The sequence below is a fragment of the Carassius auratus genome, chromosome 29 (genome assembly GCF_003368295.1).
Source record: "Carassius auratus strain Wakin chromosome 29, ASM336829v1, whole genome shotgun sequence".
NCBI lineage: Eukaryota > Metazoa > Chordata > Actinopteri > Cypriniformes > Cyprinidae > Carassius > Carassius auratus.
The window spans coordinates 10408786-10424651 of NC_039271.1; the positions used below are offsets into that span (position 1 = coordinate 10408786).

The 15866-nt window shown below is 36.8% G+C and overlaps 2 protein-coding genes across 2 annotated transcripts; both read left to right on the forward strand.

Moving 5' to 3' along the window:
- Positions 1-6580: 6580 nt before the first annotated feature.
- Positions 6581-8239, forward strand: LOC113048053 (scavenger receptor cysteine-rich type 1 protein M130-like; the record flags this gene model as incomplete). The annotated part of the gene is made up of 4 exons (XM_026209561.1): positions 6581-6776; positions 6896-7210; positions 7538-7852; positions 8073-8239. Coding segments are annotated over exons 1-4 (915 nt in total), but the record flags the coding sequence as incomplete, so codon positions are not given.
- Positions 8240-8880: 641 nt separating this feature from the next.
- LOC113048679 (scavenger receptor cysteine-rich type 1 protein M130-like) lies at positions 8881-10362 on the forward strand (the record flags this gene model as incomplete). Its single annotated transcript, XM_026210534.1, has 5 exons — positions 8881-9181; positions 9313-9609; positions 9731-9805; positions 10028-10077; positions 10291-10362. Coding segments are annotated over 5 exons (795 nt in total), but the record flags the coding sequence as incomplete, so codon positions are not given.
- Positions 10363-15866: the final 5504 nt, after the last annotated feature.

The window sequence follows — 15866 nt, forward strand, 5'->3', positions numbered from 1 at the left end:
TTCTGAGATAACTGCATTCAGCTGATTGCCCTTAATTGCTGACTTGCTTAAACAGGGTGAATGTTGTTTTCTAAATGAGCACTGAAGATAGCAATGCACTGAAACGTTTGCTGGTGTCTATTCTCTTTTTAACCCACATGCACTTTGCACCTTTTTGCACGATGCAATTTGAAAAATAAAATAATTTTTGTGGACCTCCAGTCTTGGGTGGATCAGTGTGCGGAGAGCCACTCCTCTTGTTTATTCCTATGCCATTGGCTCTATGCACCTGTAGTACAAGGACCTGCAGTACAAGAACTTTTTTTTTTCTGTTTGGAGCGCTACATTTTTTTTAGTCCTACATTTACAAATATATACCATTCTTACAATTATGGTATTAATTTTTATACAATAATGAATTAAATAAAACATGTGCATATATACACATATAAACATATATAAAATACCCTGGTAAGTGTACTAACCGAGACTTGCCATATTGTTGCTCTTTTGTCAGTTTGATTCCTTCTGTTGTCCTCATTTACATTATCTGTCGCTTTGGATAAAAGTGTCTGCTAAATGACTAAATGTAAAATAATTTATTAAATATAATAATAATAATAAGAATTATTATTATTATTATTATTTTAGAATGAATAATATAGTAGTTTATGATAAATAATAAATTGTTTATTAAATATAATTAGTTAATTCATTAGTTAATAATATTTTGTATTATTATAAAACATTTACTTGTTTAGAATTATAATTGTAAATTTAATGTAATTGTAAAAATTATTATTATTATTATTTAAAATTTACCAGGCTCCAAAACAACTCCATTAGTCTCCACTGACTTTCATTGTGTGGACAAAAAGCACTCTTGTTTTTCAAAATATCTTTGTTTGTTTTCTGCAGAGAAATGAAGTCATATAGCTTATAAGTAAATGATGGCAGATTTTTATTTATAGGTGGACTTTTCCTTTAAGACTTGGTGTTAGTTCTAAGAGAGCATGTGGTTTCTAATCTCTCTCTCTCTCTCTCTCTCTCTCTCTCTCTCTCTCTCTCTCTCTCTCTTTCTCTCTCTCTCTTTCTCTCTCTCTCTCTCTCTCTCTCTCTCTCTCTCTATTTCTCTTAGACACTTTTTCATAAAGCAGACAGCACAGAAATGATTGGAGTGCCTTCAAAATGTGATATTTTGATCACATAATTACTGTGCTATGAAGCACAGCAGGGCTACAATAACATCTCATTGTCATTTAAAGCCTGGTGATCACATCACAGGCTCTCGATTGCTACAGGGAAAGAACTAAAACACCTGACATGTTTGCAGAATTTGGACTGCCATCACAAACACTCTCCCCTTCACCAGACTATCTGTTTGATCACTAACTCAAGAAGAGGCAGTAAAACATGTGGTGTTTCAGTTTGATGATGTCAGAGCGGCTCGCTTTACAAGCACTGCTGTTCTGCAGTTACTGCAGTTCCAGTGGAAATGAACAATGTGTCTTTTAGTCTCAAAACCCTGTAAGATTACAGCATGATTACATTTAAAAGTGAAGTGTGTAATTTTTGTGTCACTAGCAGTAATTTTCCATAGAATTTTACTTGCCTGAGCAGAATTGACTGCTATGATCTTTTCATTTTGACAGCGTAATACTTTTTACATAATATCTCCTCCCAGGCCTTGCATTTGCTGACTCAGTTCAGAACAGACCACGCAATGTCTCCTACTTCAACAGAAAACAGGAAGTCCCACCCACAAGCATCATTTGGTTAAGCAGTCACTTATAGTGCATTAAATATATAAAATGGAAAAAGAAATACTCACTTTACTTTTTAGTGTTTTATTATCATACACAAACTGAAGATCCTTCAGTTTAATACCTCACAGCAACTGATCTCCTTAAGACAGTGTTGAAGTTCACTCGCAGTCAAATGTTTCATAATCAAATTGCTGATATGGTTTTGCACACTGTCCCTCTCTCATGCATTTTTTAAGCACTGCTCATTCTGTATCTCACTCATTTTTCAGGCCTGTGCTGGACTCAGGATCCTGTTCAGTTTGGCATGGTTTAGATTAACATGATAGCTGGAGTAAACAGTGGTTATCTTCGTCACCAATAGTCCTCAAACCACAGCGTGGGACTTGTTTGAGTGGCATGTGTTCAACAGGTTTTCATCCACATAATGTTTAGCTTTCACTTTTAAAATGCAATAAAAATGTTGGGGTTGTTAAAATGTATCTTTTTGACCGAAGTTTCTTATGTTCACAAAGGCTGCTTTTATTTGTTAAAATATAAAGTAAATACAGTATTATTATGAAACATTTTAATAATTTAAAATAAAAGTTTTCTATTTTTATATAATTTAATATATAATTTACTCCTTTGATACAAAACTTTATTTTTTGAATGCTTTAGTCTTCAGGTTCACATGATCCTTCAGAAATCATTCTAATACGCTGATTTGCTGCTCTAGAAACATTTTGTATTATAATCAAGGTTAAAAAAAAAGCGTGAACAATTTTTGTTAAAAGCGGTTTGCTTTCATCTGTTTTTGTGTGTTGTTTTGTAGCTGTTGCTCAGGGTGTGTTGATGGTGTGTGTGTGTGGTTTCTCTGTGAGTCAGTATCTGAAGGCTCAAGAGTGTTTCTGTGGTAGAAATGCCAGGATGTCATCTAATTTCATAATTCGAGTTCACCCATCACAAATAGCATTACATTGCCTGCACATCTTCAACCACATCCTTTGCTTATTAGCTGATGAATCTTGCATCAATTTGAACTCTAAATATATCATCTTTTATTTATTTTATTTTTTTTAAGATGAGCACATAATAATTTTTTTCACAGTTCGAAATAGACCCAAAAGTGAAAGTTAATGATTTATTTAAATTAGAGAGAATAAATGCAACACAGGCTGTCTGCTGATCACAGGTCGTCTAGGTGAACACAGGGTCACTGTGGTTTTGCCAAGTAAGACATGTTCCTGGATCAACATTATTGTCCAAAAATATAAGCTTAACCAAATCCCTACCCCTAAACCTAACCATACCCATAATTTATTCCTTAAATCAGTAGGAAATGATTAACAAGGGCATAGAAGATTTAATTGTTTTTTTTTGTTGTTGTTTTTTTACCCTGATTTTAAGCCTAAAACAGATATTTTCTGAAAAGTTATCTCAATTCTGATTGGTTGATTGGAATGTTGTTCCATGAACATAGAACAGAAAAACGAAATCCAGACTGAAATCAGGCTGGATGAACGGCGTCCAGGTAGTGCTCACAGGTAGAGACAAGTGCAGGCTCCATCAGGCAGTAAGTGCAGCACAGAGAAGACTTGACTTAGGAAAGCCAGAGCAGTAACTCATCTGACATACGCACATACAGGACAAGAATCAGTAGCAATACTACTCATGTGCAGCAATGAAAAAAAAAAAAAACGACAAGAGGGGAAAATAACATGGGGTCTAAATAACCAGAAAATCAGGTCAAGAGGGAAACAGATTTGAGAAGAGCAGGAGAGTGAACGCTCATTGAGAATGAGTTGCAGCTATAGGAGAGCACATGTGAAAGACAGAGAGAGAAGAGAAACAAGCAGAGGAATAAAACTAGACTCCTGACAGCTATTTAACTGAAAACACCTATCAAGCCATGATAGTTTAAGGGAAAAATAAGTTGATTTTAAATTTCATGGCAAACAACACATCTCAAAAAAGTTGGGACAAGGCCATGTTTATCACTGTTTGGCATCCCCTTTTCTTTTTATAACAGTCTGCAAACATCTGGGAACTGAGGAGTCAAGTTGCTCATGTTGTAATTGATGCAGTTTTTGGTCTGGCATTGTCTTGTGTTAAAATGCAAGGTCTTCCCTGAAAGAGACGACGTCTTGGGTTGTCCTTGTCCTCTTTAGTCCGGATGACATGGCATCCCAGTTTTCCAAAAAGAACTTCAAATTTTGATATGTCTGATCACAGAACAGTTTTCCACTTTGCAACAGTCCATTTTAAATTAGCCTTGGCCCAGAGAAAATACCTGTGCTTCTGGATCATGTTTAGATATGGCTTCTTTTTTGACCCATAGAGTTTTAGCACAGTGGATTGTGTTCACCGACAATGTTTTCTGGAAGTATTCCTGAGCCCATGTTGTGATTTCCATTACAGTAGCATTCCTGTATGTGATGCAGTGCCGTCTAAGGGCCCGAAGATCACGGGCATCCAGTATGGTTTTCCGGCCTTGACCCTTGATGATATTATGCACTGTAGATGATGATAACTTCAAACAATGCAGTTTCCAAATGACCTAATAAGTTGCAGATTAGTCCTCTAGCTGTACCTTATATGTACGTTTAACTTTTCCGGCCTCTTCTTGCTACCTGTCCCAACTTTTTTGGAATGTGTAGCTCTCATGAAATCTAAAATGAGCCACTATTTGGCATGACATTTCAAAATGTCTCACTTTCAACATTTGATATGTTATCTATATTCTATTGTGAATAAAATAGAAGATTATGAGATTTGTAAATTATTCCATTCCTTTTTTACTGACAATTTGTACACTGTCCCAACTTTTTTTGGAATCGGGTTTGTAATTGTTGGCACAGCAAATCTTCATGGCCTAAAGAAAAATATAGCCTCATATATATCAATCATGAAACAATCATGGACTGCCGTTCTCCTGTTTTTTTAGTTTTTTCCTTATTTGGTCTTTTTCCTTTTCTTGTTAGGTTAATCTCAGTCAGAAACACGCACGATGACAAATATTGAGCTCCTACACTGACACCGTTTTCCTCCAAAAGACCAGGATCAGATATCTCTCACCACATCATCAGCTCATTAGACAGAAAACAACCGTCTGTCTTTGTTTTAGTCCCTGGAGAGCTTTAGTAAACTAGAGGAGAGAATAAAGAGGCTCCAGATTCCCTCTGGCCCTTCCTTCTGTTTTGCAGAGGATGAGGAATGTTTATTGAGATACTTGATCATGGCTGTAGAGAGCAGATCTGATTCAGTGCTGACTGATACTTGTGACTCAAACCATGAAGCCCTGTTTTCAGGTTTAATAAGCTTCTGTGAGTCAAAGCCAAACCATCAGGTTACAGTAATGTGCAAGTCAACAAGGAGTGCAAAGTTCACCCTCTTCATGTGACTTACTCCCTGTACATTTAGTTTTTAAACTACATTAAAAAAATCTCTCTTAAAAAAATAATTTTTGAATAATCTGAAGGGTATGTAATTTTCTATTGGCAGTGAGAAATGTGTTGGGAACTTGTACTACAAAGCCTCGTCGTTTTTCTAACCCCTAACCCACACACACACACAGACACACACGTTTGTTTTTGTGAAAAGTGGGTTCATCCCATAGGCATAATGGTTTTTATACTGTACCAACTGTATATTCTATCACCATTTACCAACCCTACACCTAAACCTAACCCTCACAGGAAACTTTGTGCATTTTTACTTTCTCAAAAAAATAAAAAATATGTATGGTTTATAAGCGTTTTGAAAAATGGAGGGTTTTATTATGTATAAACCATTTCATAACACAGTAGGTACTCTGGGTGTGCTTGCCAAGTACATGATCTTAAGTCAGTGATTATGAAAAGCTCGCTGTAATTTGAATTTGGATTGAAACAAGCTGTGCTCAGTTAAGTTGATTATTTTGATCAGGTCCAATACTCTTTTTACTTATGGATATGCTGGGAACTTGATTTAACTGATGGTTCATCTATAATAATATATCCTGAGTGGATATAGAAGCACAAGCAGGGATGAGAACAAGTGTAACATGATTCCTGAACTAACTGTACACAAAAACAGGATAAAAGTACAGCCATACACATAACTGTCAGTTGGGCATAAGCGAATTGTATGAAAATGCACAAAATAGATTTGGTATTCGTATAAATTATCAACAAATTTGCCAAAATGTGCAACAATTCTGAAGTATCATATAAAGTATTTTTTTAACTTGAGTGCCTTGTTGCAAGGTGTGAGAGGAGCGATTTATCTTTTCATCAGTGATTCAAGGTGACTAACAGGATGCACAGATGGAAAATTCTCTATAATTATTTCTTTCTCTTTCAATCTCGTCTCTATTTCTCTCTCACACTCAAACATATGCTCATCTAGAATCATCTATTCATCATAGGCCTCAATCCAATTTTGATTGTAAAAATCAGTGATATATATATATATATATATATATATATATATATATATGTGTGTGTGTGTGTGTGTATATATACATACATACATACATATATATGTATATATGTATATATGTGTATATATATATATATATATATATATATATATATATATATATATATATATTATAGACTTGCTCAGTGCTAATGTAGCCTACATTGAAGATATAGAGCGCCCTCTGACGGCTGTAGACGGTAATGTTTTCTCTTGGTTCTTGGTTGTAAATAAATGCTCTATATTATATTAAAACTGTTTAAAATCTTTTTTTTTATTTTTTTTTTATAGAAGTCCGGCTGGTTGGAGGTTCTCGATGCTCTGGGAGGTTAGAGATCCTTCATAATCAGACGTGGATGTCAGTGTGTGACGCTGTCTTTGACCAGCAGGATGCAGAGGTTGTGTGTAGAGAGCTGGACTGTGGGGCTCCTGTACAGGTGCTGGGAGCAGCTGCTTTTGACAAAGGAGACGCTCAGATGTGGACACAAGAGATTCAGTGCAGAGGAAATGAGTCTCAGATTCACCTCTGTTCTACATCACTGGCACACAAATACAACTGTTCTGATGACAATGATGCTGTACTGGTGTGTGCTGGTACGAACTAATTTATTTTAAGAAAAAAAAAAATTCTTTTTTTTTTTTAGATTATTATGATGTTTTCTTGTTTATTGTCTCTTCATCTCTCATTCTCTTTCTCTCTGTTTAATATACAGACCATGTGAATGTGAGGTTGGTTGGTGGCCACAATCGCTGTGCTGGTCGAGTGGAGGTTCTTCATAGAGGTCAGTGGGGAACAGTGTGTGATAATTTTTGGGATTTGCCTGATGCTGCAGTGGTGTGTAGAGAGCTGGACTGTGGAAAACCTCTAGATGCTCTGGGAGCTGCTTATTTTGGACCAGGATCGGGACCGATCTGGATGGGTATTGTCTTTTGTACTGGATCAGAATCTACACTCAAGAATTGTGGATCAGCTGGATGGGGTTTACATAACTGTAATCATAATAGAGATGCAGGAGTCAATTGTTCAGGTGACTGAGATTGATCTTCAAAACATTTTGGAGCAAATTCACTAAACAGCTGTGCCACTCTTGTGCATGCTATCAGCGCAAAAAGCTGTTTCTTATTTACTAAACATCCATAAACTAATTTAAACAGAGGCATTCAGAGCTGAAATAACAATTTTGAATCATTAAAATAGATAATTTTTGTTCTTTCCTGTGCATACACACCTCCTTAATTTTTTTTTTTGTTTTGTTTTTTTTTTTTTTTGCTAAACATGACTTGTTACCTAAATGAATACTGTAAATTCAAGTATTAAATAAACCTGATTTGTATGCTTTATTTTGTATGAAAAGATTATAATCATTCCAGACTTACTATTGGACCTCACCTCTGCTCTGGGAGATTGGAGATACTTCATGATCAGACGTGGATGTCAGTGTGTGACACTGTCTTTGACCAGCAGGATGCAGAGGTTGTGTGTAGAGAGCTGGACTGTGGGGCTCCTGTACAGGTGCTGGGAGCAGCTGCTTTTGGCAAAGGAGACGCTCAGATGTGGACACAAGAGATTCAGTGCAGAGGAAATGAATCACACATTCACCTCTGTCCAACATCAACTTTACATGAAATCACCTGTTCACATGACAATTATGTGGGAGTGATGTGTTCTGGTTGAGTATAAATATTTTTTTTTGTATAAGCATATACAGTATATAACTATATACTCAGAATACATAGAAATATAGTTTATATATTTATATTTAATATGATATATTTTGATCACAGAAATTGTAGTTCTCTTCTTCATAGTTTTGCACACAGTGAAACATAGATAAGCTTGCACAAGTATTGTTTTTATTCTGTTTAAATAAACTCTCACGCTATGTCCAGGTTACACTGATCTCAGACTGGTAAACGGTCCAGAATCTTGTTCTGGTCGAGTTGAACATCAGTACTTCAGTAAATGGGGCACAGTGTGTGATGCATGCTGGGATATGAGAGCTGCCAGTGTCCTCTGTAGACAGCTGAATTGTGGGATTGCTGTGTCTGTTGTGGGATCAGACTGGTTTGGAGAAGGAAGTGGTGAAATCTGGGCTGATGTGTTTGATTGTGACGGGAATGAAACAAAACTCTCAGAATGTTCCATCTCTTCATGGAGTCGAGTTGAATGTTCTCACAGACGAGATGTTGGAGTCATCTGCTCTGGTGAGAGGATTTTAATGAAAGATATATCATAAATTACCATGCAACATCTTAATAAATTGCCACACCTTCTTCTTAGATTCCTCCCTGGCTCTTCATGACGGTCTGGTGCGGTTGTCTGGAGAGAGACAGTGTGAGGGGGAGGTGGAAGTTTTCATCCATCAGGTCTGGAGGAGAGTTCTGCTGGACTCCTGGAGTCTCTCTGAATCCTCTGTGGTCTGCAGACAGCTGGGCTGTGGCTCTGTGCTGAACTTCTCTGGCTCCTCTTCATCCAGTCCTGAACACAGTCATGAGTGTGTGACGGGCTTCCAGTGCTCTGGGAGTGAAGCTCATCTGGGGAACTGCAGCTCTCCACAAACTCTCAACTGCAGCTCCACAGAACAGCTGTCAATCACCTGCATCGGTGAGAAGAACAACATCTGGGCAGATTCTTCAGTTGTTTGTGATCAATAATGTGTTTTTCTGTCTCTGAATATCAGGTCTTGGGTCCATCAGGCTGGTGGGTTCTGGGGGAGACTGTGCAGGGAGGCTGGAGGTTTTTCACAATGGCTCATGGGGGACAGTGTGTGATGACTCCTGGGATATTAAAGATGCTCATGTGGTGTGCAGACAGCTGCAGTGTGGAGTGGCCCTCAGTAACCAGCCGGTACCAGCCTGGTTTGGTCCTGGTTCTGGACACATATGGCTGGATGAGGTGGAGTGTGAGGGGAATGAGACGTCCCTGTGGAGCTGCTCTTCTCCAGGCTGGGGAAAACATGACTGTCAACACAAGGAGGATGTAGGAGTCGTGTGCTCAGGTAAACCATTTACTGTTGTAAAATAAAATAAATCAGATGTTCCACTCAAATGTAACGTTATGTAATGTAATGTTTGAAAATATCAGTTTTGTATGAGATCTAAGGTTGATTTATCATTCTTTTCCATCTAGAGTTTAAAGAGATCAGGTTAACTGAGGGCTGTGAAGGGAATCTGGAGGTTTTCTACAATGGATCCTGGGGTAATGTGTGCTGGAACCAGATGGACAGAGACACAGCGAGTCTGATCTGTCAAGAGCTGAACTGTGGAAGATCTGGCAGTGTACCCAGTTATTCAGAGGGACTGAAGTCTTATAATTGGCTTGATAATCTTAAATGTCGACGACATGACTCCACTTTATGGCAGTGTCCATCTTCACCCTGGGGAAAGAATGACTGTGATAATGAAGTGGCCAAAATCACCTGCTCAAGTAAGATATTTAAGATTTGACAAGGTATACTGCTTGTTTAAAATATGGCTATTTTATGTATTTTATTGATTTATGATGTTCTGTTCAGAAGTAAAACATTTTTAACAAGTTTTCATCTCAGAGGAGGAAATTCCTGAGTCTCCTCGGAGTCATCTGACGTGTTCTACTTCATATCCACACTGGAGACAATGTTCAAGTAAGTTCATTATATATTGTTCTTGTATTTATTTTTTTTTTTTTTTTTTTTCATCCTAAAGTTTATCTGCTTAAATAGCATCTGTCCACATCAACAATAAACTATTTTTTATTTAAAATTTAAAATTAACCACAGCATTAAAGGCCCATAGCTCTAGTTTTAGTGTGTTTAGTTGTTAATGTTGTGCTGAAGCTGGTCAGTGCTGATGTGTGTGTGTTTTAGGTCATGTTCCTCTCAGACTGAGTGGAGGGGACGGCCGGTGCTCTGGGAGGCTGGAGGTGTATCATAACGCTGTGTGGGGCTCAGTCTGTGATGATCAGTGGGACATCAGCGATGCTCAGGTGGTCTGCAGGCAGCTGGGTTGTGGAGCAGCACTGAGGGCTGATGGGAATTCAACCTTTGGTGCTGGTGAAGGTGTTGTGTTGATGAACAAAGTCGAGTGCAGAGGGAATGAGATTCACCTGTGGGACTGTCCTCTCTCCCAGAATAACCACACTGACTGCTCCCGCAAGAAGCTTGTTAGACTCAACTGTGAAGGTCACAGCAAGATCGTTTGATGTTTTTAGTGCTAAGAATAGTTGTGTTTAATCAGTCATTTGCATGTTTTTTTATTGTGTTTTGACAGATTTGTCAGATATGTCACTGTCCACTTCTCCTGCCACAACATCATCAGTTTCTCCTCCAGTTTCTCCTTCAGTGCACTCAACATCAGTCGCTCCTTCACAAACTCCTCCACCAGAGTCTCTCCCAGTGCTTGTGATTGTTCTGGGAGTTGTGCTCTTACTGCTCTTAGTGCCACTGCTTATACTGATTCAGCAGAACAGAGTGATGAGGAGAGGTAGGAGAGATCCAGAGACTGTCATATTGTGTCTTATTCAGTGTGTGATCAGTCATGTGTTGTGAACTGACAGCAGGTTTGTCTGTCTACACTCACAGCTCTCTCTAAGAGGAGACACAGGACGATGTCTGAGGCTGTTTATGAGGAGATTCAGCACAGACACAATCACTTCACTCAGAGGGGTGAGACATGAGCCATCAATCTCATTTAATATCATTAATAAGAGTCTGTCAGACAGTTGATGTTCATCTATTATTAGTCCTGTTAAACCTCCTGCTTCAAACCACAGAATTCCTGACAGAAAACCACATAGCTACAGGTTTATGTATGTGTGTGTGTGTATGTGAGAGAGAGATAGAGAGAGAGAGTTTCTCTCAGCGTCTCTTCCTGTGTGTATTTTTAGAGGGTCATAATCAGGAACTTATATGTTTGTACATGTACAGTAGATGCAGGTGTGTGTGTTTGTCTCTTCCTGTGTATATTTCTGGAAGGCAGCGAGGAATGGGTTAATGTGTGTTTGCTAATAGGCTAACATCATGGGATTTATTTCTTGAATACTTTAAATAATAAAGCAATTGTGTAATTAGTAAAGTAATATGCTGTGTTGTCACTAAAACAGTGTTTTATAATCGAAAGGAAACTGATTCAGTCTGTCTGTAATGATGAACGTGTTTTGCTCTTCTTTAACAGGGAGTCTCATCTCTGAAGAACTGCATTCTGGGTATGAAGATGCTGATGAGTTTCTCTCAGGTTAGAGAGCTGAAGCACATAATCATTCCATAATACACTAAAAAAAATGAATTCACCAAAATGCATAAATAAATGTCATTAGTAATTTCATTATAAATTTGATTATTGACTCAGTACTATTCAGATACTGATGTTTACTTGTATATTAACAGTCTGCTCTCCTTTTTTAGCAAAAGAATTTAAGACTGCATATTATGATGATATCACCAGCAACAGTGGCCTAAATGGTCAGTGACATTTTAAATTGATCACATGATTCAAATGTTTAATAGAGTCTCAGTCTCAAGATCTGCAACAAGAGAAATTTTTGGCTTTTGTATCCAAACATATTGTCTGTTGATGTAGAAGAGATGAAGGAAATCACTCTGGGATACTATGATGATGTAATCACTGATGGACTGAAACCAGATCGTGAGACAGGTGTCACTCTCTTAATCTACAGCAGCATATAATATACTTTTAAATCAAAATATTACAGTATATTTAAGATAGATATTTCAAAATTGTTCTGAATATAATTAATGTGTGTCTGTGATGAATGTGTGAATTTGTAGAGGAAACAGCGGAGAGCTATGATGATTTCATGACGAGCGGCCGCAGCACTGATATCAAAAAAGGTGTTTTATATATATATTTTACATTCCTCTAAAATAAAGATGGTTACATATAATATTGTAAATTAAAGTTTTTTTTTTTTTTGGCTCATAAAATTTTTACTCATTTTTATGTATAGTGGACACACCTGAGAATTATGATGATGTCATCATTAATAGACTGAGCTCTCAAGAGGGAACAGGTGAGATGCACAGAGCTATACATTTTTCTTTTTTTCCTTTTTTTTTTTAAATCACCCATTCCATGTTGACATGAGTATTAGACATTTGTTCTTTGTCATCAACTCACTTAAGGGAAAAGGGATCCTTCAAATGAGATGAAATGTTTTATAAACTAAAATTGCATGTTTATGTCATTCTTGATCAGAGAGAGTTCAGGAGGAGTATGATGATGTGATGTGATGTGATGTGTCAGTGAAGATGTGAAAAACCTGTTGGGTAAGTTATTATAACCCTTTTGTTCTCATTATTCTTACGTCTTTATTTATATTTTAATATTTTATATAGCTTTAAATTGTTTAGACTTTTAAAATCTTTTTCTAATTATATTATTTGACATGGTTTAATATTTTGTATTTAATAACAGAGTATGATAATGTGAAGGAGGAGTCAAACAAAGAAGTAGGACATTTGGCTCAGTGATCATCAACTGCCTCGGTTCAACAAATCTGAACAAAGTTTCAGTGATATTGTTACTGATGTTAAATCAAGTTTTTATATTTTCCCCCATTTTTGTATCAACTTTTAAAATTTTGTCTTTTGTGGAAATTTTTTGGGCCTTTTAATATCAATAAAAAACATTTCAGACAAATTGTTATGTGTATTTAAGTAAGACATTACACAACAAAGCACAAGCAACACATTCGAAGATATTCTAAATATAAACCCAAACGACCATCAGCGATTTAATATTATTTAATATTATTTAATATTTGACTTTTGTGAGTTGATAAATGGGGAAGAAAAAAAATAGAACTTCTACATTACACATATACACAAAAAGTCTGTATCAAATATTATCTGATGTGATCAGCTGTGTTTTTAACCAATAGATAAATACTTAGAATTTATCAGGCTTTAGAAATGTTGCAGTACAAGTGTAGTTCAACAACCTGTTACACATTGAAAATGCAGAACAACAGAAAATTATTAAAATATAAACTATATAAAATAAGTGCAGAGCTGCCTGTTGTGAAGTCCTCTATGTACATGTGTTGCAGTCATAAATGAAACCATGTCCTGCAATTTTTTTGGTACTTTTAAAATCCTTTTGTTGGAAATTGTCTTTACCTTCAGTACTGACTTGTTCAATGCTGTGTACAACTTAATCAGAGCTTCTTCAGTGCTGACAAGCAGTAGTATGTAGTTGCAGGTTTTATTTTGGTTGATTTAGATTGTTGATTGTTTGAGTTCCCATTTTGTTATCTCTAATACACTCACTGGCCACTTCAACTGTTAGTGCAAACATCTAATCAGCCAATCATGCCTTAATGCATTTAGACCTGTAGACATGATAAAGGCAATCTGCTGAAGCTCGAACCGAGCAGAATGGGGAAGAAAAGTGACATAAGTGACTTTGAATGTGGAATAGTTGTTGGTGGTCGATGGGATGGTCTGAGTATTTCAGAAACTGCTGATCTACTTGGATTATTACACACAACCATCTATAAGGTTTACAGATAATGGTGCAAATAGACAAAAACAATTGCAAATGATGTACGTAATACACATACTCATCTTTGTTCCAATAAAATGTAAAACATGTTTTACTACCAAATTATATGTAATAGCTAATTATATTAACTTACAGTCAAATGCTTTCCTCCATTTCACAGTTTCAGAGCACAAGTTCCTGAACATGATGCATGATGGGATACGCTAAGCCTTGAATACTTTGGGGAGCATAATCGTTAGGTTTAGTGTGCGTTTAAGGGAGAGTTCACCCAAAAAATAAAATTCTGTCATCATTTATGCACCCTCATTTCGTTCCAAACCTGTATGAGATTCTTTCTTATATTGAACATAAAAGAAGATATTTCGAAGATTGCTGGTAATTAAACAGTTGGTGGTTCCCATTGACTTCCACAGTGGGAAAAGAAATACTAGGAAACACTAACTGTTTGATTACCAGCAATCTTCAAAATATCTTCTTTATGTTCAACATACATATGTTCAACTCATACAGGTTTGGAACGACATGAGGGTGACCATATAAGCCATTTTCCCAGGACGCGTCCTTGCCAGGATTTTTATATTGCCTAAAATATCCAGATTTTGGCTGTTTGTGCTGTGGAGATCGATCATTGTATGACATCCATAAGAGCTATAGAGAGCAGAGAAGACGGCTCCTTATGCATTCAAATCAATCTCTTGGTATTTTGGTGTCATACGATGATCTGTGCGCAGCGACACTTCAAGTTAAATGAACGAACAAACACCTAACATGTACGTGTATTTGCATTGCTTTGATCGTTCTCTGTAGATCTGACCTTCTCACACGATATGATTGGTTGATTATGTAACATACCTGCATGTTATTGGTCAAACTACTTTGGATGTTTTAGAATCCTGGCAAGGACGCGTCCTGGGAAAATGGCTCATATGGTCACCCTAGTGTAAATGATGACAGAACTATCCCTTTAAGGGGACAGAGCTTTGACACATTTAGGGGTGCTCGCATCTCTCTCTGTTGGTCGAAATAATTACTACATGACTGCTCTGAAGACCAACAATAGTAACAAAATGCAAACTATGCAAGTGTGTGGGGCCCCCTGTGGGACACACACTTCCATGAAATGCAATTTCTGCAGAGGGAGCCTAGGGTCTTGATCTTGCTTAGGGTCCCCGAAACGGTAAACCCACCCCAGGGTCGTACTTTTAAGATGATTATAAAAAAAAAAAAAGAATGAAAATATGAGAAATATCACTCTCACTGTTGGTGCATTTTTTTTTAGAATATGTTGTAGCAGCAGATAAAAAGTAAAATAAATGTGCTCTGAAATGAGCTGTACATGAAATAAATTTAATTTGTATATATAATATAGCTGTGAATAAATAAGTGAACACTTTCTGCCTGGAAAAAAAGTGAGAAGCTCCCTCATGTGGTGACACAAAGACAAGACTTGTCTGCTGCTCTTTATAATAAGAAGTGTTTTGCTTCCATCTGCTGGATGAATTACACACTACAGTGTTAAACACACAAATGTTCTCTGATATGGTGGCAAATTAATAACTTTAGAACAGAAAACTATTTTTATTTACAGATCTTTTCTGAATACCGTTCTGCTGTTGTACAGAATCAATCCAGATCATTTGATAATGTATTAACATACTGTTTAATGTGCTGTTGATTAGAACATCATAATGAGTAAATCCACCTAACGATATGCACATTTGTTTAAAAAATAAAATAAAATAACTTTAAACAGTTCAGTTTATTCTAACTTATAGCAAAAGTCAACTATTTTAAAATAAAGTTTCAGTAAGTGAGCAGTCAGTCATCAGTGGTTGTATCTGCTGTGTTCAGGTTCAGGTTTTGATGCTGTATGTTAGCTGCAGTGTTTCTGTATCAATCTGCTTTAAGTTTAGTGTGACTTTATCTCCACACTGACTTCTGACTGACACGAGTCTGTCCTGGAGGAGTCCCACTCATCAGCGCTCACACTTTATTGATACATATGGAGAAAATAAAAATGCTGCTTTCTGATTTGTCACTGATTGTGTTTGATGATTTCCTCTGTTGTGTCTAATAAGGTAACGGTGAGTGTCATTGGCAGCTGTGAGTCTCTCTCTCTCTCTTTAGGGGGCTGACAGGAGCCAGTTTCTTCAGTGTGTTTGAGGGAGCAGAGGAGAAACTTGT